Below are 23,677 nucleotides of genomic sequence, written 5' to 3'. Positions count from 1 at the left end.
TGAGTAAAAGTGGACCAGCTGCTTGAGTTGCTGTAAATGTCAACAAACCAAAGGAATCCTGAATAATTTGGGATAATCCATTGGAAATTGTTTTTTTCTGGACCAGAAAGGTTTCTTATTTGGGGCGGTCTGGATCAAACTTTATTTCAACTTCCCCTGACAGAAACCATGACCAGACAAAATCTGAACACTTGGATAAAACAACTGAGAATCTCACAGAAAAAAATAAAATGTAATTCAGACTCAAAATAGAACAGCATTTGTATGACTGAAAAAGACCAAAAAAAATATAAACCAGCTAGGCAACAACAGAGAAATACAATTTCACAGACTGTTTATTCAAAAGGTTGTACAGAATCTGTTTATTTCCACAGCACAATAATAATATACCATAAACAACTGTTACCAATAGTAATATAAATAAAATTGTAACAATTCACACATATCCTGCTCCTGATCATTTGCTTCAGCAGTAAGGTCATTGGTTATTTAGGCTGGAGCTTCACTTTTCTGGACCATACAGAACCTTCTTTGTTTGTCTGGAATTTAAAAAAGCAAACAGGAATTAACAAAGGAATATTTAGAAAGGTCCGTCTGGTCTACTGGAGGTCTAGGTGACACATGGAGGATTGGGTCTGGTCTACTGGAGGTCTAGGTGACACATGGAGGATTGGGTCTGGTCTACTGGAGGTCTAGGTTACACATGGAGGATTGGGTCTGGTCTACTGGAGGTCTAGGTTACACGTGGAGTTTTGGGTCTGGTCTACTGGAGGTCTAGGTTACACATGGAGGATTGGGTCTGGTCTACTGGAGGTCTAGGTTACACATGGAGGATTGGGTCTGGTCTACTGGAGGTCTAGGTGACACATGGAGGATTGGGTCTGGTCTACTGGAGGTCTAGGTTACACATGGAGGATTGGGTCTGGTCTACTGGAGGTCTAGGTTACACGTGGAGTTTTGGGTCTGGTCTACTGGAGGTCTAGGTTACACATGGAGGATTGGGTCTGGTCTACTGGAGGTCTAGGTTACACATGGAGGATTGGGTCTGGTCTACTGGAGGTCTAGGTGACACATGGAGGATTGGGTCTGGTCTACTGGAGGTCTAGGTTACACGTGGAGTTTTGGGTCTGGTCTACTGGAGGTCTAGGTTACACATGGAGGATTGGGTCTGATCTACTGGAGGTCTAGGTGACACATGGAGGATTGGGTCTGGTCTACTGGAGGTCTAGGTTACACATGGAAGATTGGGTCTGGTCTACTGGAGGTCTAGGTTACACATGGAGGATTGGGTCTGGTCTACTGGAGGTCTAGGTTACACATGGAGGATTTGGTCTGGTCTACTGGAGGTCTAGGTTACACATGGAGGATTGGGTCTGGTCTACTGGAGGTCTAGGTGACACATGGAAGATTGGGTCTGGTCTACTGGAGGTCTAGGTGACACATGGAGGATTGGGTCTGCTCTACTGGAGGTCTAGGTTACACATGGAGGATTGGGTCTGGTCTACTGGAGGTCTAGGTGACACATGGAGGATTGGGTCTGGTCTACTGGAGGTCTAGGTTACACATGGAGGATTGGGTCTGGTCTACTGGAGGTCTAGGTTACACATGGAGGATTGGGTCTGGTCTACTGGAGGTCTAGGTGACACATGGAGTTTTGGGTCTGGTCTACTGGAGGTCTAGGTTACACATGGAGGATTGGGTCTGGTCTACTGGAGGTCTAGGTTACACATGGAGGATTGGGTCTGGTCTACTGGAGGTCTAGGTGACACATGGAGGATTGGGTCTGGTCTACTGGAGGTCTAGGTGACACATGGAGGATTGGGTCTGGTCTACTGGAGGTCTAGGTTACACATGGAGGATTGGGTCTGGTTCTGTGTGGTCAATACTCACAAACACGGTGGGTCTGGGTCTGTGTGTTTGGGGGTTTTGCTCCTCCTCCTCCATGTGTTGACCAAGGAGTTTGGGTTTGCCACCCCCCCCGCCCGTCCCTGGTACCCGCCCGACAGAGGACTCAGTCGGTCTGGACCTCATGCTCATCAGAACCTGCTTCATCACTGTTAACTCCTAGAAAACAGAGGACAACACAGGAGATGGAGTCCAGGGCATTCCCAAATGGCACCCTATTCCCTACATAATGCACTACTCTGCACCCTATTCCCTACATAATGCACTACTCTGCACCCTATTCCCAACATGGTCTCAGAGCCGTACAGTGGCTGGTTAGTGGCTACTGAGCCGTATGGTGGCTGGTTAGCCAGTCAGCCTGCCAATCAGCCAGCCAGCCAACCATTCAGCCAGTCAGGTTTAATATAAGGAGGAACATTTCAGCCAACCAGGCAGGCATGAGAAGCAGCTGTCAGTGAGGTTTGAGAGGAGCAAACTAGATGCCAGCAGTAGACATTCTGTGGTTGTAAATAGCTAGCAGAGGAATTCTCCCTCAGCTACACGCCGGGAGGGCGTCCCTCCTCAGCTACACGCCGGGAGGGCGTCCCTCCTCAGCTACACGCCGGGAGGGCGCCCCTCCTCAGCTACACGCCGGGAGGGCGTCCCTCCTCAGCTACACGCCGGGAGGGCGTCCCTCCTCAGCTACACGCCGGGAGGGCGTCCCTCCTCAGCTACACGCCGGGAGGGCGTCCCTCCTCAGCTACACGCCGGGAGGGCGTCCCTCCTCAGCTACACGCCGGGAGGGCGCCCCTCCTCAGCTACACGCCGAGAGGGCGCCCCTCCTCAGCTACACGCCGGGAGGGCGTCCCTCCTCAGCTACACGCCGGGAGGGCGTCCCTCCTCAGCTACACGCCGGGAGGGCGCCCCTCCTCAGCTACACGCCGGGAGGGCGCCCCTCCTCAGCTACACGCCGGGAGGGCGCCCCTCCTCAGCTACACGCCGGGAGGGCGCCCCTCCTCAGCTACACGCCGGGAGGGCGCCCCTCCTCAGCTACACGCCGGGAGGGCGCCCCTCCTCAGCTACACGCCGGGAGGGCGCCCCTCCTCAGCTACACGCCGGGAGGGCGTCACTCCTCAGCTACACGCCGGGAGGGCGCCACTACTCAGCTGCATGTCGGGAGGGCGTCACTACTCAGCTGCATGTCGGGAGGGTGTCACTCCTCAGCTGCATGCATGTTCATAAATAGTTAATCGTCAGGAACGCGTTATTCCAGTGTAATGTACAGCATGCCGTGAGGGAACACACCAGTTAATGTTGAGAGCCTGGGAACCACCAGACACTAGAAACCAGTTTGTCCTGTTGCCTCCACATTCAGTAGACAAATATTCACAAGACTATTTCTGGTAGATTCTTTAAACAGGCCTCTATGTGCAGTACATTTTGTCTTCTTGGTGAAACACAATAAAGCAGAAAAATACCAATTAAAAAATAATAAAAAGATCAGAATTGGGCAGCTCGTGTAAAGGCAGTCTGATGACTCATCACACCAGGGTCCTAATCCAGACTAGAACTGGTCTAGGATGAGTCCCTATAATCTGATTCATTAGGATCAGTCCCTACAATTATATTCATTATGATCAGTCCCTATTATCTGATTCATTAGGATCAGTCCCTATAATCTGATTCATTAGGATCAGTCCCTATAATCTGATTCATTAGGATCAGTCCCTATAATCTGATTCATTAGGATCAGTCCCTATAATCTGATTCATTAGGATCAGTCCCTATAATCTGATTCATTAGGATCAGTCCCTATAATCTGATTCATTAGGATCAGTCCCTATAATCTGATTCATTAGGATCAGTCCCTATAATCTGATTCATTAGGATCTGATAGGATCAACACCATTGGTTTGTTCCCCATAATGATCCCCACAACTGACCTGAGGGTAATATGATCAGAATTGGGGTGTCTGTGGATTTGGGAACTGGTCTTTCTTTGGGGTCCTCGTAGCATTTGGAAAATATTCCTTGTATTTCACAGGCTCATACTACTTGACATCCTTCTCATGTCTCAGAGGTTAAGATCATTTTTGAAAAGGGCCTACATTTACATGTCTATACCAGACCAGTTTTGAAAAGTAATTAAATGACAACTGTCAAGCTGATGGTGGCAGACAAACAGGCAGTGCTATATAATATGTCCCGGGGTGTTCAGAACCTGCTGGTTTCCTTAGGGGTGGAACCAATCACAAACCGAAATGCTTCAGATGAAAACTGTCCTGTTGATTCTGGTAATGGTTGTGGTGTACCTCTTGGTGGTTGGTGTGTGTGTGTGTGTGGGGGGGGGGGGTATCTCTTGGTGGTTAGTGTGTGTGTGTGTGTGTACTACTCTCCTGTGTGTGTGTGTGTGTGTGGGGGGGGGGGGGGGGGGGGGGTATACCTCTTGGTGGTTGGTGTGTGTGTGTGTGTGTGGGGGGGGGGGGTATACCTCTTGGTGGTTGGTGTGTGTGTGTGTGTGTGTATGTGGGGGGGGGTATACCTCTTGGTGGTTGGTGTGTGTGTGTGTGTGTGTGTGTGTATGTGGGGGGGGGGGTATACCTCTTGGTGGTTGGTGTGTGTGTGTGTGTATGTGGGGGGGGGGTATACCTCTTGGTGGTTGGTGTGTGTGTGTGTGTGGGGTGGTGTACCTCTTGGTGGTTGGTGTGTGTGTGTGTGTGTGTGTGTGTGTGTGTGGGGTGGTATACCTCTTGGTGGTTGGTGTGTGTGTGTGTGTGTGTGTGTGTGTGTGGGGGGGGGGGTATACCTCTTGGAGGTTGGTGTGTGTACTACTCTCCTGTGTGTGTGTGGGGGGGGTACCTATTGGTGGTTAGTATGAGTGTGTGTGTGTGTGTGTGTGTGTGGGGGGGTATACCTCTTGGTGGTTGGTGTGTGTGTGTGTGTGTGTGTGTGGGGGGGGGGGGGTACCTCTTGGTGGTTAGTGTGTGTGTGTCTCTTGGTGGTTAGTGTGTGTGTGTGTGCACCTCTTGGTGGTTGGTGTGTGTGTGTGTGTGTGGGGGGGGGGTACCTCTTGGTGGTTGGTGTGTGTGTGGGGGGGGGGGGTTGTACAACACTTGGTGGTAGGTGTGTGTGTGGGTGTGTGTGTGTTGCATACCTCTCGGTGGTTGAGCAGTCTCTCCAGGTCGGCGGCCATATTGTTTTTCACCTGCTGGAGAGAAATTTTCTCTTTCTTCAGAGATCTGGACAGAGAGAGTGAGACCGGCAGGGAGAGTGAGACCGGCAGGGAGAGTGAGACCGGCAGAGAGAGTGAGACCGGCAGGGAGAGTGAGACCGGCAGGGAGAGTGAGACCGGCAGGGAGAGTGAGACCGGCAGAGAGAGTGAGACCGGCAGAGAGAGTGAGACCGGCAGGGAGAGTAAGGAGGACAACCAATTGATTACCAACGGCCATTCAATCTGCCCAATAAATACATCAATCAACAGTCAATTAATCCAATATACACAGAATTATAAACACAACACTTTTGTTTTTGCCCCCATTTACAGTTTTTCTCAATCGATGGAGAAAGAGCAAGAAGAGCTGAGGATGTAGGAAGAGGAGAAAATAGAGGAGTAGAGGGAGAAGAGATGGATAGATTGGAGGGCAATGGAATAGTGGAAAGAGAGAGAGAGAAGAAAATATAAGAAGAGATGGACAGAGAGGAAGAGGAGGGCAAGGTGTAAGAGGAGGGAGGAGAGGTAGAAGGATAGAGTACACACGTGTTTCAAATGAAATCAGAGCCACACTTACTGACCATGTCATAAATCATGGTCTCTCACTGAGAGAAGCTGGGCAGAGAGTTCAGCCCAATATGAACAGATCCACAGTGGCTTCAATTATCCGCACATTTCTGAGGGAAAACCGGTAACTAAATCATTCTACTTCTACAATGAGAGTCCATGTAGTCTTGTTTGACATAGGTCTACATTTCTACAGTAAATGTTCCTGCTTGTCCAAAACATTTTCAGAATTGAAGTCCGACAACATTCAGGTGGAGGAACAAGACTTCTTTCAATTGAACAAGAGCATGCCATTGTTGACATGGTGGTCCAGAACAACACCCTCCGCCTCAAAGAAATTCAGCAAAGAATAACACAGGACAATCAACTGTTCCACAACATCCACCAATGCAGTCTCTCCACAATTGATCATGTTCTAAGAATGAAGCAAGTACACAAAGTGCCCTTTGAGAGGAACTCCGTTAGAGTGAAGGAGTTGGGATTCCAGTTTGTTCAAGTGTGTGCAACCCAAACTACTGTCAACACAAATATGTTTTTCCTGAATTTTAAGTATGTGTCCATAACCTATTCCATGCTACTGTAAGTGAAAAAATGTAGGCATATCTATGTACAGGTGCTGGTCATAGAATTTGAATATCATCAAAAAGTTGATTTATTTCAGTAATTCCATTAAAAAAGTGAAACTTGTATATTATATTCTTTCATTACACACAGACTGATATATTTCAAATGTTTATTTATTTTAATTGCGATGATTATAACTGACAACTAATGAAAATCCCAAATTCAGTATCTAAGAAAATTAGAATATTACTTATGACCAATACAAAAAAAGGATTTTTAGAAATGTTGGCCAACTGAAAAGTATGAACATGAAAAGTATGAGCATGTACAGCACTCAATACTTAGTTGGGGCTCCTTTTGCCTGAATTACTGCAGCAATGCGGCGTGGCATGGAGTCGATCAGTCTGTGGCACTGCTCAGGTGTTATGAGAGCCCAGGTTGATCTGATAGTGGCCTTCAGCGCTTCTGCATTGTTGGGTCTGGCGTATCGCATCTTCCTCTTCAGAATACCCCACAGATTTTCTATAGGGTTAAGGTCAGGTGAGTTTGCTGGCCAATTAAGAACAGGGATACCATGGTCCTTAAACCAGGTACTGGTAGCTTTGGCACTGTGTGCAGGTGCCAAATCCTGTTGGAAAATGAAATCTGCATCTCCATAAAGTTGGTCAGCAGCAGGAAGCATGAAGTGCTCTAAAACTTCCTGGTAGACGACTGCGTTGACCTTGGACTTCAGAAAACACAGTGGACCAACACCAGCAGATGACATGGCACCCCAAACCATCACTGACTGTGGAAACTTTACACTGGACTTCAAGCAACCTGGATTCTGTGCCTCTCCTCTCTTCCTCCAAAGGTAATGCAAAATGTACTTTCATCAGAGAACATAACTCAGCAACAGTCCAGTCCTTTTTGTCTTTAGCCCAGACGAGACGCTTCTGACGCTGTGTCGTGTTCAAGAGTGGCTTAACACAAGGAATGCACCAGCTGAAACCCATGTCTTGCATACGTCTGTGCGTGGTGGTTCTTGAAGCACTGAGTCCCGCTGCAGTCCACTCTTTGTGAATCTCCCCCACATTTTTGAATGGGTTTTGTTTCACAATCCTCTCCAGGGTGTGGTTATCCCTATTGCTTGTACACTTTTTTCTACTACATCTTTTCCTTCCCGTCGCCTCTCTGTTAATGTGCTTGGACACAGAGCTCTGTGAACAGCCAGCCTCATTGGCTATGACCTTTTGTGTCTTGTCCTCCTTGTGCAAGGTGTCAATGGTCGTCTTTTGGACAGCTGTCAAGTCAGCAGTCTTCCCCATGATTGTGTTGCCTACAGAACTAGACTGAGAGACCATTTAAAGGCCTTTGCAGGTGTTTTGGGTTAATTAGCTGATTAGAGTGTGGCACCAGGTTACTTCAATATTGAACCTTTTCACAATATTCAAATTTTCTGAGATACTGAATTTGGGGTTTTCATTAGTTGTCAGTTATAATCATAAAAATGTAAAGAAATAAACACTTGAAATATATCAGTCTGTGTGGAATGAATGTATACATTATACAAGTTTAACTTTTTGAATGGAATTACTGAAATAAATAAACTTTTTGATGATATTCAAATTTTATGACCAGCACCTGTATACTGCTGCTTCAAAGTGTGAACTCAAACTTCAGCAACAGTTTCACAGTAGTATTGACTTAATTTACTGTTTTGTACCGTGTGTTCTTTTTACTCTAGAGAATCTTGGAGTTGGATAGCAGTGAAACTCATTATGAGTACCTGTATATTGATGAAGCAGGCTTCAATCTTCACAGAAAAAGGAGAAGAGGGAGAAATGTGATTATTGCACAGGTGTGCCTTAGGCTGGCCACAATAAAAGGCAGAGATCCCCGGGCCATGGGTCTGACTCACCGGGCCAGGGGTCAGAGATCACCGGGCCATGGGTCTGACTCACCGGGCCAGGGGTCAGAGATCACCGGGCCATGGGGTCTGACTCACCGGGCCAGGGGTCAGAGATCACCGGGCCATGGGTCTGACTCACCGGGCCAGGGGTCAGAGATCACCGGGCCATGGGTCTGACTCACCGGGCCAGGGGTCAGAGATCACCGGGCCATGGGGTCTGACTCACCGGGCCAGGGGTCAGAGATCACCGGGCCATGGGTCTGACTCACCGGGCCAGGGGTCAGAGATCACCGGGCCATGGGTCTGACTCACCGGGCCAGGGGTCAGAGATCACCGGGCCATGGGTCTGACTCACCGGGCCAGGGGTCAGAGATCACCGGGCCATGGGTCTGACTCACCGGGCCAGGGGTCAGAGATCACCGGGCCATGGGTCTGACTCACCGGGCCAGGGGTCAGAGATCACCGGGCCATGGGTCTGACTCACCGGGCCAGGGGTCAGAGATCACCGGGCCATGGGTCTGACTCACCGGGCCAGGGGTCAGAGATCACCGGGCCATGGGGTCTGATCCTGGTCTCGTCAAGCTGCAGTACCACCCGATGGTGGGTCGGACACCTGCAAGCACCACAGTGGATGATTGCCGGGGAATGAGTGTGCGCGCATGCGTGTGTGTACCTGACATCGTCCTCCAGCTGAGCAATGCGTTCTCGAAGGTTCTGAATCTGCGTGTCTCTCTGTCTCACCGAGTCCACCAGGTAGCTGTACGGCTGCTGGACCTGAAGCAGGAGGTGATTGGCTGCCTTCAGCTACGGGACACACAGACGGCACAGCACTGGTCAAGTATCCGTCCAGGACTTTAGAAGAAGCAATATTTTTAGGAGATATTCATTGTCCTGTTGGCATCCACCAAACATGCTATGACTGCACGTTCGTGCATTTCTACACTTGTGAGAACCAGTTCAAGTCTTGTAAACCACGGAAAATAATGTATTCAACAAAATACAAAGGTAGCTTGCTAAGTATGAAATGCAGAAACATTTCACAACATATTGCTGTCGTGTCTCACTTTTAACATTTTTAACATTTTTAGGGTAAGATTTAGGGTTTTGGGATCAGGTTTAGTTTTAGCATTTGGAGAAAATAGTATATGTGGGGATACATTTTTGCCCACAGTGGTTTATTTTAATAAGCTTGTGTGTGTGTTTCTGTTTTACTATCCGCCTGAGGACAGAAGGATATCTGACCGGGTTCTGACAGCTTTATCTGACTTGGGTTTAAGTTTAGGGTTAGGCTTAGAATTAGGGTTACGTTTAAGCTTTAAGGGTTAGGTTCAGGAGTTAGGTTTTAGGTTAAGTGAAATTGTTCCTTTAAAAGAGACAGTTTTGTCAGCGTGTGTGCATGCGTGTGTGTGCGTGCGTGTGTGTGCGTGCGTGCGTGTGCGTGCGTGCGTGTGTGTGCGTGTGCGTGCGCGTGTGTGGGTGGCTTTAGGAAACACCCAAGTATTTACACCTGAAAAGCAAACTGTTTTCACTTCTTTCACTCGTCACGGTCTGAGTCACGAGGCGTGTTGAAGAGCGTGCCAATCCGTCACGGGACGACGGCAGACTGTCTGAGGTCAGTACATATCACCGTCTAATCATTCATGATCTGACAGAAGTCGTCAATGGGTGATGACACAACGACGAGCCAGACGATGCGCAGGCCACTGGAACAGGCCTGGCACAGAGCCACGCAGAGCGACCTTGTGGTCAGATAGTGATCAACATAGGCAGTTGATGTAGTATGCTGTCAGCCTAAATACTGGTAGTCTAATGAAGGGTACGGTTTAGGTTGTAGACAGGGCGGACACCAATAAAGAAGTGCAAAACACCACACAATGTTTCTCTCGCTGACATTTAGATAATTTAGCAGACTTAAAAGTAAGTTAGTGCATTGCATTTTCCGGGTTCACACTGGTCCCTCGTAGGAATCCAACCCAGAACTCTGCCAGGTGAGCTAGACTAGACCTCACCCCTTTTCAGTGTCAGATTATCATTCGCCTTTTGAAGCCGACACTGATGTCTTGCTTGTGATTAGAAAGCTTAGACTCCCATTTTGTCTCTTAATTCATTGGGCGGTAAGTAATGGGCACAGGTACTGTGCCTTTGGGAGGTATTCGGTCCCCTATATGTTCTCCAAATGTTGTCCAAATATCAACTTAATATCACTGCAACAATTGATTAAAAAAGACCACTAATCTGAAAACAATACCTAGTAATGACAAGGCAAAAACAAGTTTTTTGAAATGTGTGCCAATTTATGAAAAAATCTCTATCAAGTCATTAGGTAATTAGACCCTTTACATAGCTTTGAGTCTCCTTGAAAATATCACAGTGTTGTAGGGATTACAGACAGACACAGGAAATAGGATAAGGGGTTCATTTTCCCAACAAAAAAAAAAACTAACAAGGCAAGCCAAAAATAATGTGAGGTGTAAACCCTTCAAACAATATACACGGACAAAGCTGGGCTGATAGCAGGTACCATGTGTACACACACACACACACACACACACACACACACACACACACACACACACACACACACACACACACACACACACACACACACACACACACACACACACACACACGGAAAGGTGATTGGTAGTGACTGTGTGATGGGACAGTCCAGGGGGAAAGGTGATTGGTAGTGCCTGTGTGATGGGACAGTCCAGGGGGAAAGGTGATTGGTAGTGACTGTGTGATGGGACAGTCCAGGGGGAAAGGTGATTGGTAGTGACTGTGTGATGGGACAGTCCAGGGGGAAAGGTGATTGGTAGTGACTGTGTGATGGGACAGTCCAGGGGGAAAGGTGATTGGTAGTGACTGTGTGATGGGACAGTCCAGGGGGAAAGGTGATTGGTAGTGACTGTGTGATGGGACAGTCCAGGGGGAAAGGTGATTGGTAGTGCCTGTGTGATGGGACAGTCCAGGGGGAAAGGTGATTGGTAGTGACTGTGTGATGGGACAGTCCAGGGGGAAAGGTGATTGGTAGTGACTGTGTGATGGGACAGTCCAGGGGGAAAGGTGATTGGTAGTGACTGTGTGATGGGACAGTCCAGGGGGAAAGGTGATTGGTAGTGCCTGTGTGATGGGACAGTCCAGGGGGAAAGGTGATTGGTAGTGACTGTGTGATGGGACAGTCCAGGGGGAAAGGTGATTGGTAGTGACTGTGTGATGGGACAGTCCAGGGGGAAAGGTGATTGGTAGTGACTGTGTGATAGGACAGTCCAGGGGGAAAGGTGATTGGTAGTGACTGTGTGATGGGACAGTCCAGGGGGAAAGGTGATTGGTAGTGACTGTGTGATGGGACAGTCCAGGGGGAAAGGTGATTGGTAGTGACTGTGTGATGGGACAGTCCAGGGGGAAAGGTGATTGGTAGTGACTGTGTGATGGGACAGTCCAGGGGGAAAGGTGATTGGTGGTGACTGTGTGATGGGACAGTCCAGGGGGAAAGGTGATTGGTGGTGACTGTGTGATGGGACAGTCCAGGGGGAAAGGTGATTGGTGGTGACTGTGTGATGGGACAGTCCAGGGGGAAAGGTGATTGGTGGTGACTGTGTGATGGGACAGTCCAGGGGGAAAGGTGATTGGTGGTGACTGTGTGATGGGACAGTCCAGGGGGAAAGGTGATTGGTGGTGACTTTGTGATGGGACAGTCCAGGGGGAAAGGTGATTGGTGGTGACTGTGTGATGGGACAGTCCAGGGGGAAAGGTGATTGGTAGTGACTGTGTGATGGGACAGTCCAGGGGGAAAGGTGATTGGTAGTGACTGTGTGATGGGACAGTCCAGGGGGAAAGGTGATGGGTGGTGACTGTGTGATGGGACAGTCCAGGGGGAAAGGTGATTGGTAGTGACTGTGTGATGGGACAGTCCAGGGGGAAAGGTGATTGGTAGTGACTGTGTGATGGGACAGTCCAGGGGGAAAGGTGATTGGTAGTGACTGTGTGTGATGGGACAGTCCAGGGGGAAGGTGATTGGTAGTGACTTTGTGATGGGACAGTCCAGGGGGAAAGGTGATTGGTGGTGACTGTGTGATGGGACAGTCCAGGGGGAAAGGTGATTGGTAGTGACTGTGTGATGGGACAGTCCAGGGGGAAAGGTGATTGGTGGTGACTATGTGATGGGACAGTCCAGGGGGAAGGTGATTGGTGGTAGGCCGATGATGTGAACCGAAGACAACAGGCTCAGAGGGACTGGATGAACAATGCCAACTAAATTATTACATGATGTACACAAACCAACACTGGATCCTCACCCACAATTAAAACTGGTTATTTTATGATGGGATTTGAATCAGAGTTGCAGCCTCTAACGGCTCTTGACAATCATTGGCAACTCCCTGTAATAATCTACAAGTTGTAACTGGTGAGTTTCGGTGGGTGGGCGTGGTCTGTCAGGCAGCAGCCAGCGCTTCAAGCCTCGACCCCCTCCCTGCTATCTGGGAAAACCTTCTGATCTGACAACTAAGTAGGACAGCACAATAGTTCAAGTAAATGACTCAATGTGCACAAAAATTATATTACAATCGGTAAGTTATATTACACTGTTCTCTAAGATTGTATCATTACTGTGATCTGACCAGTCTGTGTGCATTACCTCATCAGAGACCTGACCAGTCTGTGTGCATTACCTCATCAGAGACCTGACCAGTCTGTGTGCATTACCTCATCAGAGACCTGACCAGTCTGTGTGCATTACCTCATCAGAGACCTGACCAGTCTCTGCGTTGCGTTTCTCCAGGTCTCTTCTTAGCAGTGTGTTCTGTTTCTCCAGGAGTAACACTCTACGGGCCAGGTGAACACTGACACACACACACACACACACACACGTTAATACGAGCTAATGAAACACTCTTGGACATAAAACAAACCAACAAGTAAGCTGTCCCAAATGGCAACCAGCTAATCAGTTAAGTGCACTACTTTAGACCAGGGCTGGTCAGATCAAACAAACGGGGCCATTTGGGATGCACAATGAACTCCGACCTCACCTTTGCTTGAGTCGCCTTCTGGCCGTTGTGGGGACGTTGGCACCATACCCATAGGAGAATAAAACCCTCTCGGCCTCCACTTCATTATCAACTATCGGGAGGAACAACACTCGTTTTCAGAGGAATCACAGAAGAAATGCCTGTGTGTGTGCATCTATGATGGTTGTATGGCATACTGCCAACATTTTCTTTTGATGCCCGTGACAGATATTACTTTCTACAGAAACATTTTTTGTAGTACAACATTCCCACTTTCCTTTATCTGCAACAACCTGATGTTGTTTTTCTAACATTGTGAAACGATAACCTTGTTTTGTAATGACTTCCAATAATGTGGCAACATTATTGTGTAGTGTAATGTCTAATGTTGAGAGACACTGCTGTTAAATTTGAGTCCTAACATTACTTCACATTCATCCACATTACTTTCAGATATTTTCTCTAAAATTGCAGCGTTTACTTTCAGCAGCCTGCAGGGTGACATCATCCAGCTCCCGCTCCAGCTTCTCATAGGTATCCAGTCGGGCCAGGTGTTCACAGTTTTGGGCCTCAAGTTCTGCAATCCGCTTCTCTGACGACGCCTGGAGCCCATAGAACTCCTTGGTCAGAACCTGACGGGCGATAAGAGACTGATGGCATGAGTAGCTCTAAGGTATTGCCCATGCATTGTTTTATAGAGGCACAACTACGGCCCCATTCTACACACCTATTCAGAATAAAAATCCTAAAAAACATTCGGTTCGTCCCAGAAATCAATAGATTTAGGGTCAGGAAAAGAGCCCACCTGAGTGGGTTTCTGAAGGCTCATGGTTGGGTTTGACAAACAGACTGAGTTGACCCAATCCCAGATAACTATTAGCAGTAAAAAAAAAAGTAAAAAAAAGTTAATTTTCACATCTTTACAAATGAGTTGAATAGAAATCCAACTCAGACTGAAATATTTGGTGAATGATAGAGCAGCGGAATATGTCAGTCTGAGTCATCAGGCAAATGGAACGCCACCCAGGTTTATTGGCCCCAACTCTGGTTTCCACTTGTCAAAGGTGGTGTACTTTAAGAGGTAAAGGAGCCCAGATTAGGACCCAGCCATGTACCTCCAGTTTCTTCTGGTCAAAGGTGGTGTACTTTAAGAGGTAAAGGAGCCCAGATTAGGACCCAGCCATGTACCTCCAGTTTCTTCTGGTGCTTCTCTGCCTCCACCTGACACTGCCCAAGTATCCTGGCCGTCTCCTCCTGCACCATCTGAGCGCGTTCTGCCTCCAAACTCCTGAGCTTCACTTGGTTCAGGAGCTCCGACACGCGGCTGTCAGTCCCCAGCTGGATAGCACGGAACCTGTGCGCACACACACACACACACCGTAGGCTTAGTTTCTTCCTCTTTTAGGGGGTGGGTGTTGAAAACACCTCATCCAACTGAGATAGAGTGCTCAGGTTACGGAGAGACACTCAGAACTACCTTGCTGCTATGCAAGGTCACACACAGTAGATTACGACTAACAGACTCATCAATTCCGCCCGCTCTGGAAGTATTGTTGGGTTCACAGTGAGGTTGCATGAACAGAAGCAGTGCTTCTCCCCAAAACTGTGGTCTTCAAATGATGTCGGTCAGTGTCTGAGACGCCCGGTAAAGGTGTCTTCCAACCAGGAAGAGAATGAGGTTGGCTCGTACAGTTTGAGAGTTGGAATCCTCTCCAGTTTTATAGCCAAATCAACACTAGATATTTTATAGATAAAAGGGTGACAATTAATAAAACAAGAAACCAGGCAAGCCTAGTTCAGCCGGCCCGAAATAGAAAACATTGTCTGCTCGAGATTTGAACCCGGGTTCAAATAGGCTTACTAGTATCTACGAACTTCCTAGGAATAATCATAAGAATTGAGCTATTGCTAGCGAGACAGAAGACTAACTTTTCTATGCCAGAAACAGTCGCAATATAACCGTATACAGTTTCAGTTAAGGCTTACCATAACGTAACAGTATGTTGTAGCCAGCAAATATGTTTGTCTATCCTGACCCAAAACGCATGCACGGATGCGTTTTTCAAAAATCCACCAGAAACAGTCGCAATATAACTGTTTAATTTCAAGCTTACGATAATGTAGTTACTGGAGATTTTAGCCAGTGAAGTTTTAGTCTATACTGAATTATTCATAATGCATACTTCACTTCGCCTGCGAGGAGATATGAACTCAGGACTTCCCAGGTCCGCTTCTCTAACCACTACGCTATTTAACAAGGTTTGTTCGTTCGTTCACTCACTCACACAGTCAGTCAGTGACATTCGCTCTTCTTGGCTGGCTCCACATTCGCGGTCTGGCAAAAAGTGCTGTACAACCTACACAATTCCCAGTTTATAACATGCTGATAACATGCTGCATTCATCTTGCCATCAATTTTCACAAGGTACCTGTGCCTTTAGAGCTCACACCCCCCAAAACACCTGACCTTGGCTTGGTATCAAGAGATTCCCAAATGTTTCACTTCGTAGTAAGTAATTCAACAGTACTGACTGGCATTTGCAAGGCGTTGGATATTTTTTTATATCCTTTTCCATCTCTATAAAGTTCCATTACCGTGTTACGCAGGTCTTTTGACAGTTCTTTTCTGCTCCCCATGGCTCAGTATCTAGCCTGCTCAGTGCATCCATGTGAGAGCTAACAAACTCATTCACTATTTATACACTAATTCCAATTTAAAAAGCCACAGGTGTGGGAAATTGACCTTGATTTACCATTTTCACCTGCTGTTGGGTCACGTGTGGTTCCAGCTGGAAATGTTTGGTTAGAATAGCTTAATGACAAGGTAAGTTGTACTGACACATGATCAAAATCAATGCCAAAATTTCACAATTTCTGCCAGGATATGCAAATCCACAACAGTAACGTTCCAATAAAAAAAATTTACGACAGGAATAATGAGTCAGAAATATAGTACATTGGAATTACACTGCAACAAAGGTCACATTTCGAACACATTTGAAAGCGCTGGAACAATGAGAAAAACAAAACAGACCAAGCTCTCACAACCATACCAAACTGTCCCTTTTCTCTCTCCATACTTCAACCCAAAATAGCAGGATACCATGCATAGCACGATGGGGGTTAGGCTGCTGGAACACGGGAGCATCTGTCGTTGTTAACCCCAGAATCGGAGCCTGGTGGCTGGGTGGATGTCATCTGTAAGGGGGCTGGGAACTCCATACCCCCAGAAGAGCAATGCGAGGAATGCCTAACAACTGCTGCAAAGGATGTGTGGCACGCAAAACTACGGCTAGATGGGAGGACGGTGACGACCGCGGGCCTCTGCCGTTGATCTGCCGGTAACTGTCCCGTGGCCCCCAGAGTCACGCGGCTGAAGCACACTCAGCTGTGAGCAACGGGGCTCGGTTCAGAGCGCCTGCAGTTCCAGAGAAAAGGGAGAGGTTTCCTGAGGCAGAGATGCATGTGGCCTTTGATGGGAAAAAGACACACAACGGAAAGTGTGCCGCATCCCCAGCATTGAGAAATGGTGGTCCTGAGAGTCGGACTATGATGGGACAAAAGCTCTGCAGCCCAGGCCTTTTCAGTCAGACATGGTATCTAATTCTATGGGGTGGGTTCGGTCTGACCAGGCTGCTCCAAAGTCATGCACTAAATAGAGAAAAGGGTTTCACTTGGGACAAAATAACTGGAATCTGAGCATTAACAATTACATTATGAATGTACATTTCATGGGAAGTGGATGTGCCTAGATAATGAGAACAACAGAAACCTCTCTGTTTAGATTATCTCTCTGTAAGTTGCACTCTGATAACCACAGGAATGTTTACATTGACCATTTGGGCATGGGGGGGTTACTGCCTTGGAAACCTGATCTTTGCTAGGTAGACAAGCCATTCAGTGTATGTATCAGCTTGTAACCAACATTACAGTGAGAAGATAATGGAACGTTCACTGAATGACATCAGTGCTGCAATTTTCCAAATAACTTGAGCAAACTTCTGCCTCAATTTGATACAGGTTCTACATTGTGACTACTATATGTAACAGCCGGCTTCTAACATGAGAACAAAAGCATTTTGCAACACAAATTTCCTGTGAAAGCCTGTCAGTGCTTTGCTCAACAGGCATGACAGTCCAAGCTGAAGTGACAACGTCAGATCAGGTGGTTCATTTGTGGTTTTTGCCAACAGCAGTTGTGCTCGAAGGGGTTTGAGGTCTAGAGGCTTTGACCAAGCCGCTCAACTCAATTGAACTAGGATTTGTTGTGACAGGCAATGTTGTATCAATTCCCAATTAGTGTTTGGGGTAATATGTTCAATGGAATTTAATCAATCAAGCTGTCAGCAGTTGTCACAAAGTTTTTTTACAAAACTACCGGCCTGAAACCCCAAGGAGCAAACAACAGTAGTGTTGAACTTCAGTGGCTAGGAAAAACTCCCTAAGAAGGCCGGAATTTAGGAAGAAACCTAGAGAGGACCCAGGCTCAGAGGGTTGACCAGTCCAGACTCTATTTAAACTTAATCCAGGTTGAAATTGTTCTCTGACATGTCTCGTTTGGATGTCTTTACTATTATTCTACAATAGTAGCAAAAATACAACAGTAAAAAAATTGTGTAAAACAGTAAAAATTAAGAAATACCCTTGAATGAGTAGGTTTGTGCAAAGTTTTGTCTGGTACTGTATATTATAGACAAATGATGGTGTGAGAATTCACTTGAGAGATAAAATGCAAGGCTGCATGATGCCAGAGGATTCAGAATAGGGACAAGACTCAATGTCTGTATGATTCATTAATTTTCAACATGGGTTGGTGTGCCAAATCCACTTGTCGCAAGCCAGTGATTTGTTTTTAGTCCATACGTGGCTCCCCTACAAATTTCTTCATGACCTAGAGGAATTATTGTGCTATGTTTTCAGGTAATGTATAGTGGTGAGAACAAGTATTTAAGACACTGCCGATTTTGCAGGTTTTCCCACTTACAAAGAATGTATTTTTATCATAGGTACTCTTCAACTGTGAGAGACGTAATCTAAAACAAAAATCCAGAAAATCACATTGTAGGATTTTTAAATAATGAATTTGCATTTGGTTCAGTCTTAATCATAGGGGCGCACTGTAAAAAAATGTGCCAATGGAAGAAGACAATTTAACTATATTTGAGGAGATATTTGCTTGAATTAAGTGAAATAATCTGCCAATGGAACTGAAAGATGCTCATAGAAGTCTCCAAGGACCCCTGGGAAACATTCAAGGGATCTACAGGCCTCTCTTTTATGTTGTAGCGCACGAGGCAGCTGTCAGAAACAGACTGCCAAAACTTGGTCTACATGCAGGGTTGTATATTAAATATGCAAACATAAGAACAAAAGATAACACCCCCCCCCCTTGTGTTGTGAATAAGATGGGAGGTCCCATTTATCACTGATTCTCTAGAACTAGCCATGAGCACTCACATGGTGTAGACAGCTTTCACACATTCCCACACCTGCTTACCTGCTGAACATCGTTGGAATGACAATTACTTTGGCATTACTGGGAAAACAGGTAACAGGAGACCTCCCCCCCTTTGTTTTGTTTTTTTAAACAGACATAATTGACTGAAAGTGACAAGACAGCGTTCTAAGCTGACCTTTATAACAAAAACACAACCATTTTACAATGACAAAAAAGTCAGGTGTTAAAGCTAGAAACCTGATTTTAAGTCAAAAGTATCCAAGACAGAAAAGGCCTGCTCTGTCCCAAACCAGCCTGCCAGATTGTTTTAACTTGGACAGCAGTAAAGGTTAATGTTACACAGGAATTGCTGTTGTAGCTCAGCCCAGATTTTGGCAAAACACAACCCGATGGCTGTTCAAAGAAAAATACTAATTAAACCCATTACCACCCGTGCAGGTAACACATTTCCTGCAGAGCAAATATCCTAAATCAAAATAAAAGCTGAATGTTGCTGTAAAAAGCGGTAGTCAGCTCTAGTGAGCAGAGGACTTTTAAATCGGCGGTTGTTAAAATACGTTGCTATGGGCCCGCAGAGGAAGCCAAGTGCATTCACTTGTTCTTCCACACAGAATAACGTCTGGTTAGACAAAGTAGAGGTAGTAAAACGAGCACAGACACTTTCAGTACAGAACAGCGATAGAGATGTGTAACACTACTTTAAGGATTGTAGAATTTGGTCCACAAACCCGTCATACACATTTCTCGAGTCTTACTGTTCTAGCAGCTGGTCATGTTGGGCCTGCGTTTCTCTCTCTGCTGCCATCGCTCTGTCTTTCTCCAGCACTGCGTTGTCACGCGACTCACGGAGACTCCTGGATGACAGAAGAAAGAACAACAGGCCGAGGTCAGGCAGAAACACACAACGAACTCCATCGAGCTCTGGGGGTACAAGCATGCCCCCGCCCGACCACTAAAATGTTAAAATGAGGTTCCTCCTGGTGCAGGACAATGCCAGGCCTCATGTGGCCAGTGTAGGCATTTCCTGGATGATGAAGGCATTGATGTCATGGACTGGCCCTCATGTTCCCCAGACCTGAATCCAATTGAGAACCTCTAGGACGCTATGTATCGGTGCGTCCGACGGTGCCAAGTAGCGCCACAGACTGTCCTGGAGCTCACTGATGCCCTGGTCCAGGTCTGGGAGGAGATCCCCCAGGACACCATTTGCCGTCTCATCAGGAGCATGCCCAGACATTGTCAGGAGTCCATACAGGCACGTGGGGGTCATACACACTACTGAGTCATGTTATGAGTTGCCGTAATGAAATTCACACAAGTTGGAACCGCCTCTGATTTCAATGGTTTACTTTGATTTTCAGTGTGAGTTTGAATCCAGCCCTCAATTGGTTGGTGATTTTGGTTTCCATTGACCGTTGCTTATTAATTTTATTCTCAACAAATAACACAAAGTACAGAAAAGATGTTGATCTTTAGTACATTTTGTTCATCTAGACCCAATCTGTGATTTATGTGTTTCCTTAATTTTTTTGAGCAGTGTATGTACCAGGGAAGTGAAAATGTTACCTTGTGAGGTCTGGAGCCTGCTGGTTTTCTGTTCTACCTCATCAGAAATTGCCCCCACCTGGAGTCCCAGGTCTAAATAAGACCCTGATTGGAGGATTGCAATTAAGAAAATGTGGAACTGGCATGTAGGTCCAGAATGAAATATCACTTCAATATTCTATCTCCTACACTGTATACCAATTACACTCAGTGTTAGAGCCCCCTCTACTGGCCATGTCGTGTCATCGTCCCAAAACGCAGACATCCTACATTTCTCTAGCCAGCAGACACACACATCATCTGACCTGTTCTCTCTCTCATACATCTCCTTGGAGGTCCTCTGGAGGATGTCGATCTCTTGACTGGTCTTCAGGCGGATGTTCTCCAGCTCCTCGCGAAGTTTATTCTCATACTCAGTCTTGTAGTGGTCTCTGTGGAACAACCGTTAAATAACCTTCTATGCAGAACAACATTTACAATGTACTTCTCTGTGGAAATGGTTATATTATCTTTTTTTCAGAGCAATTATGGTATTCTAGGTATTCTCATACCTTCCTTTGACACTAACATGGGAGTCATAGTCACCATCAACACGAATTACCAAACAAAATAAAAGGTTGAAACAAGGAGGTTATCTACATTTTTGCAGTAAGATCCTTTGCAACCTTTCTATGCCAAACATGTACCTATGTTGGTTATGGTGTGCACTAATGAATGTCCTAGACCCAACACCCGCCTGAAGGCTATGTCCTAGACCCAACACCCGCCTGGAAGCTATGTCCTAGACACAACACCCGCCTGGAAGCTATGTCCTAGACACAACACCCACCTGGAGGCTATGTCCTAGACCCAACACCCACCTGGAGGCTATGTCCTAGACCCAACACCCACCTGGAGGCTATGTATTTTTCATAGACCTCTTCCCGGGCCCGCTGTGTATCAACCAACTGTGTTTGCAGTCTCTCCAAACGGTCCTCTTGGTGGGCACAGCGCACGTTCAGCTCCATGCTCTGTCGGTGGAGGTACTCCTTGTCCTTCTGGAGCAGGGTGACTGACTGCTGCAGAGAAGACACCTAAAATAATAGAACAGAACAACTTAATGGTTCCGGAGGGAACTTCAGTTGTAGCAAGCCAGACAAGACATGTCCAGATATAGTGCAGGTATTTTCCCACCCAAGGAGGTGAATGACTATGGACTATATTCTGGTTGGCAGCCCACCTCCTTGCAGAGTTGGTTGTTTTCTGTAGTCTGGGCATTGTGAGAGAGGTCCAATTGCTCCAGTCTCTTCCTCAGGTCTCTGACCTCACCCTCAAAGGCATCCCTCTCACTAGCAAGGAAGGAAAGAAGGAAGGCATCGTTTTAATTTAAGACATACATAGAATATTGATATCAGTTAAAAAATACATTACAAGTTAAATCGCACATTTTACAAATATTTCAGTCAAGAGATGTAATCTTAATTAAGACAAGGGTTTGTTAACTTGTCCTGTCTCACCGTTTGACCTTGGAGTAGTTCTCTCGTTTGTAGTCTCCCTCCTGGATGAGCAGTTTAGTGTCAGCCAGCTCCAGAGTCAGTCTCTGGCTCCTGATCTCCAACTCCGAACGCACCCTTCTCTCCTCCTCATAACTCTACACATTACACCCGGGTTACAACAGAACCCAAAAAAACGCAACTGTGTGTGTGTGTGTGTGTGTGTGTGTGTGTGTGTACCTCCATGAGGGCCTTGATCTGAGCCCGGTGTGTGTCCAGGTCATCAGTAAGGCAGTTCTTCTTCAGATGGAGTTCAGACAGCTGGGCTCTGAGAGGAGTCACAGCCTCATAGAAACGCAACTGGAGGAACCCAAAACGACAACACTTAGACCTGAACGGACAAATAAACTTGAACAATCCCCTTCCCTGCAGTTCTCACCGCTACATATTCAGGAATTGACAGGTTCTCTTCCGACACGTCTCGGAGTTCCATGTATTTGTCCTCGGTGAGCTCCAGGTCTCGGAGGCTGCGTCGGACATCTCCCGCCTTGTCACACAGCTGCCTGTTGGTCTCCTCCAGCTGCTTCTGTCTCAGAAGGATGCCATCCAACTCCTGTTTACGGAGAGCCTGCTGCTTCCTAAAGCCAAAATAGAGAAGTACTTTAATAAAAACACCACTTATACAAAGAAATGCATAACTAAACAGGTTAGGTAGTATTTTTATTTTATCTTTATTTGTCAAGGTAATACCAAATAAAATGTTAACAAATGCATCATCTCTCTAGGTTCCTGGCTTGTTTGTTTTTCCTCTCTTCAACATCTTATGTTTGGAGTTTTAAACTAGCTCTCCGTATTAGCATAAATGCACATGTAAAACGGGGAGCACTTGAATAAATGTAATTGATTAATTAATTTCTTATAATAAAATCCATATTGTCCCACCTGGCCTCATCCTGGGTCAGTTTAAGCTGGCTATCCAGTCGCAGAGCAAGGACCTGTTTCTGGTGAAGGGCATCATTCAGCCTCTCCTCCAGTTCCTCAATCTACGGAAGGTGGAAGACGGCACAGAAAAAAAAAACAAGTAAAAAAAGTTAGGCATGGCTCACGTTCAAGGCATGACGTGAAAGATTAGCAGCTAGCTAAATATAAGTAAAAGTCGCTACCTTGGTCAAGTGGTCAACTTTCATGTTGTCTACGATAAGGTTTTTTTGTGACATCTCTATTTTCAACAGCTGAAGGTTATGTAGAAGCTCTTTCCTCTCAATGAGCTGCCGGGTGACTTTCTGAGCACCAGTACCGTCTCTCTCTTCGGATGATGAGATGTCTTCGGTGGGCACTGTTGTCTCCAAACTAATATCTTCCGACTCTTCCAGAGAACTTGAGATGTTCACCGACGGGATTTTCTGTTTCTTAGGAGGCATCTTGTGTTTTGCGAGTTGCAGTAAAGAATCTCTTTTTGGTAGCATACACCTTTAGTATTGCCTGCCGAAGATTAACTAAGGATTACGTTAATAAGGACATCAAGGCTTTGCACTACTGTGGTTAAGCTTGCATTGGATTGGACTAAGTATTGATAGACTAGTTAGCAACAGTGCAGTAGATACTCGAACTGTGTTATAAATAAAACGTTGTCCAACACAAAAATCTATCTGGCTAGCTTGTACCTTAGCCGGTAATAGTTTTAGTCATACATGCATAATGCTGACAATTTATCCTATCACTAACCCCATCAATTGGCGAACAAAACAAATATGTTTGTGGTCCTGTTCATGATTTCAAGGGTCCCGCTCAACAACGCATAGAAACCGCCACTGGATCGGCGGATGACAACAAACAAAACGGAAGTGAATGACGTGCGCATTTTGCAACTACATAAAATGTCCGCTAAAACATTGAGTATTTATATCTGGATCTTTTCAGCTTCAAATAGTCTCCTCCGTTAAATGTTGTTTACTTTTTATTGATTCCCAAATCACTATATTTTCGTATTCGAATCACCTGCACACATTTACTGTAGAATTTCACAGCATTAATCTCGGAACAAATATAATTGTACTTTCATCAGCACGGCCG

At 46.3% G+C, this 23,677-nt stretch overlaps 1 protein-coding gene across 1 annotated transcript; it reads right to left on the bottom strand.

Annotated features, from left to right (window-relative positions):
- Window positions 1–347: 347 nt before the first annotated feature.
- pibf1 (progesterone immunomodulatory binding factor 1) lies at window positions 348–23,429 on the bottom strand. Its single transcript, XM_034289897.1, has 17 exons — window positions 22,768–23,429; window positions 22,547–22,647; window positions 22,044–22,242; window positions 21,845–21,964; window positions 21,629–21,762; window positions 21,352–21,460; window positions 21,024–21,205; window positions 20,438–20,563; window positions 19,343–19,441; window positions 14,318–14,483; window positions 13,611–13,761; window positions 13,151–13,241; window positions 12,859–12,961; window positions 8,791–8,921; window positions 5,039–5,123; window positions 1,891–2,064; window positions 348–539 (listed from the first exon to the last, which is right to left on the bottom strand). Exons 1-17 carry the CDS (start codon window positions 23,068–23,070, stop codon window positions 486–488), a joined length of 2,328 nt encoding a protein of 775 aa, XP_034145788.1. The 5' UTR covers window positions 23,071–23,429; the 3' UTR covers window positions 348–485.
- Window positions 23,430–23,677: the final 248 nt, after the last annotated feature.

Source organism: Esox lucius, chromosome 22 (assembly GCF_011004845.1).
Source record: "Esox lucius isolate fEsoLuc1 chromosome 22, fEsoLuc1.pri, whole genome shotgun sequence".
Lineage (NCBI taxonomy): Eukaryota > Metazoa > Chordata > Actinopteri > Esociformes > Esocidae > Esox > Esox lucius.
The sequence above is the reverse complement of the archived record's forward strand: the minus strand, read 5'-3'. Positions and strand labels throughout refer to the sequence as shown.

Excerpts from the sequence above, each read along its gene's own strand:
- pibf1 (XM_034289897.1), bottom strand. The coding sequence starts at position 23,070 with ATGCTACCAAAAAGAGATTCTTTACTGCAACTCGCAAAACACAAGATG. Across the intron at positions 22,648-22,767 it reads AAGTTGACCACTTGACCAAG|ATTGAGGAACTGGAGGAGAG; the intron begins GTAGCGACTTTT and ends CACCTTCCGTAG. Across the intron at positions 540-1,890 it reads GACCCAGACCCACCGTGTTT|ACAAACAAAGAAGGTTCTGT; the intron begins GTGAGTATTGAC and ends TTTAAATTCCAG.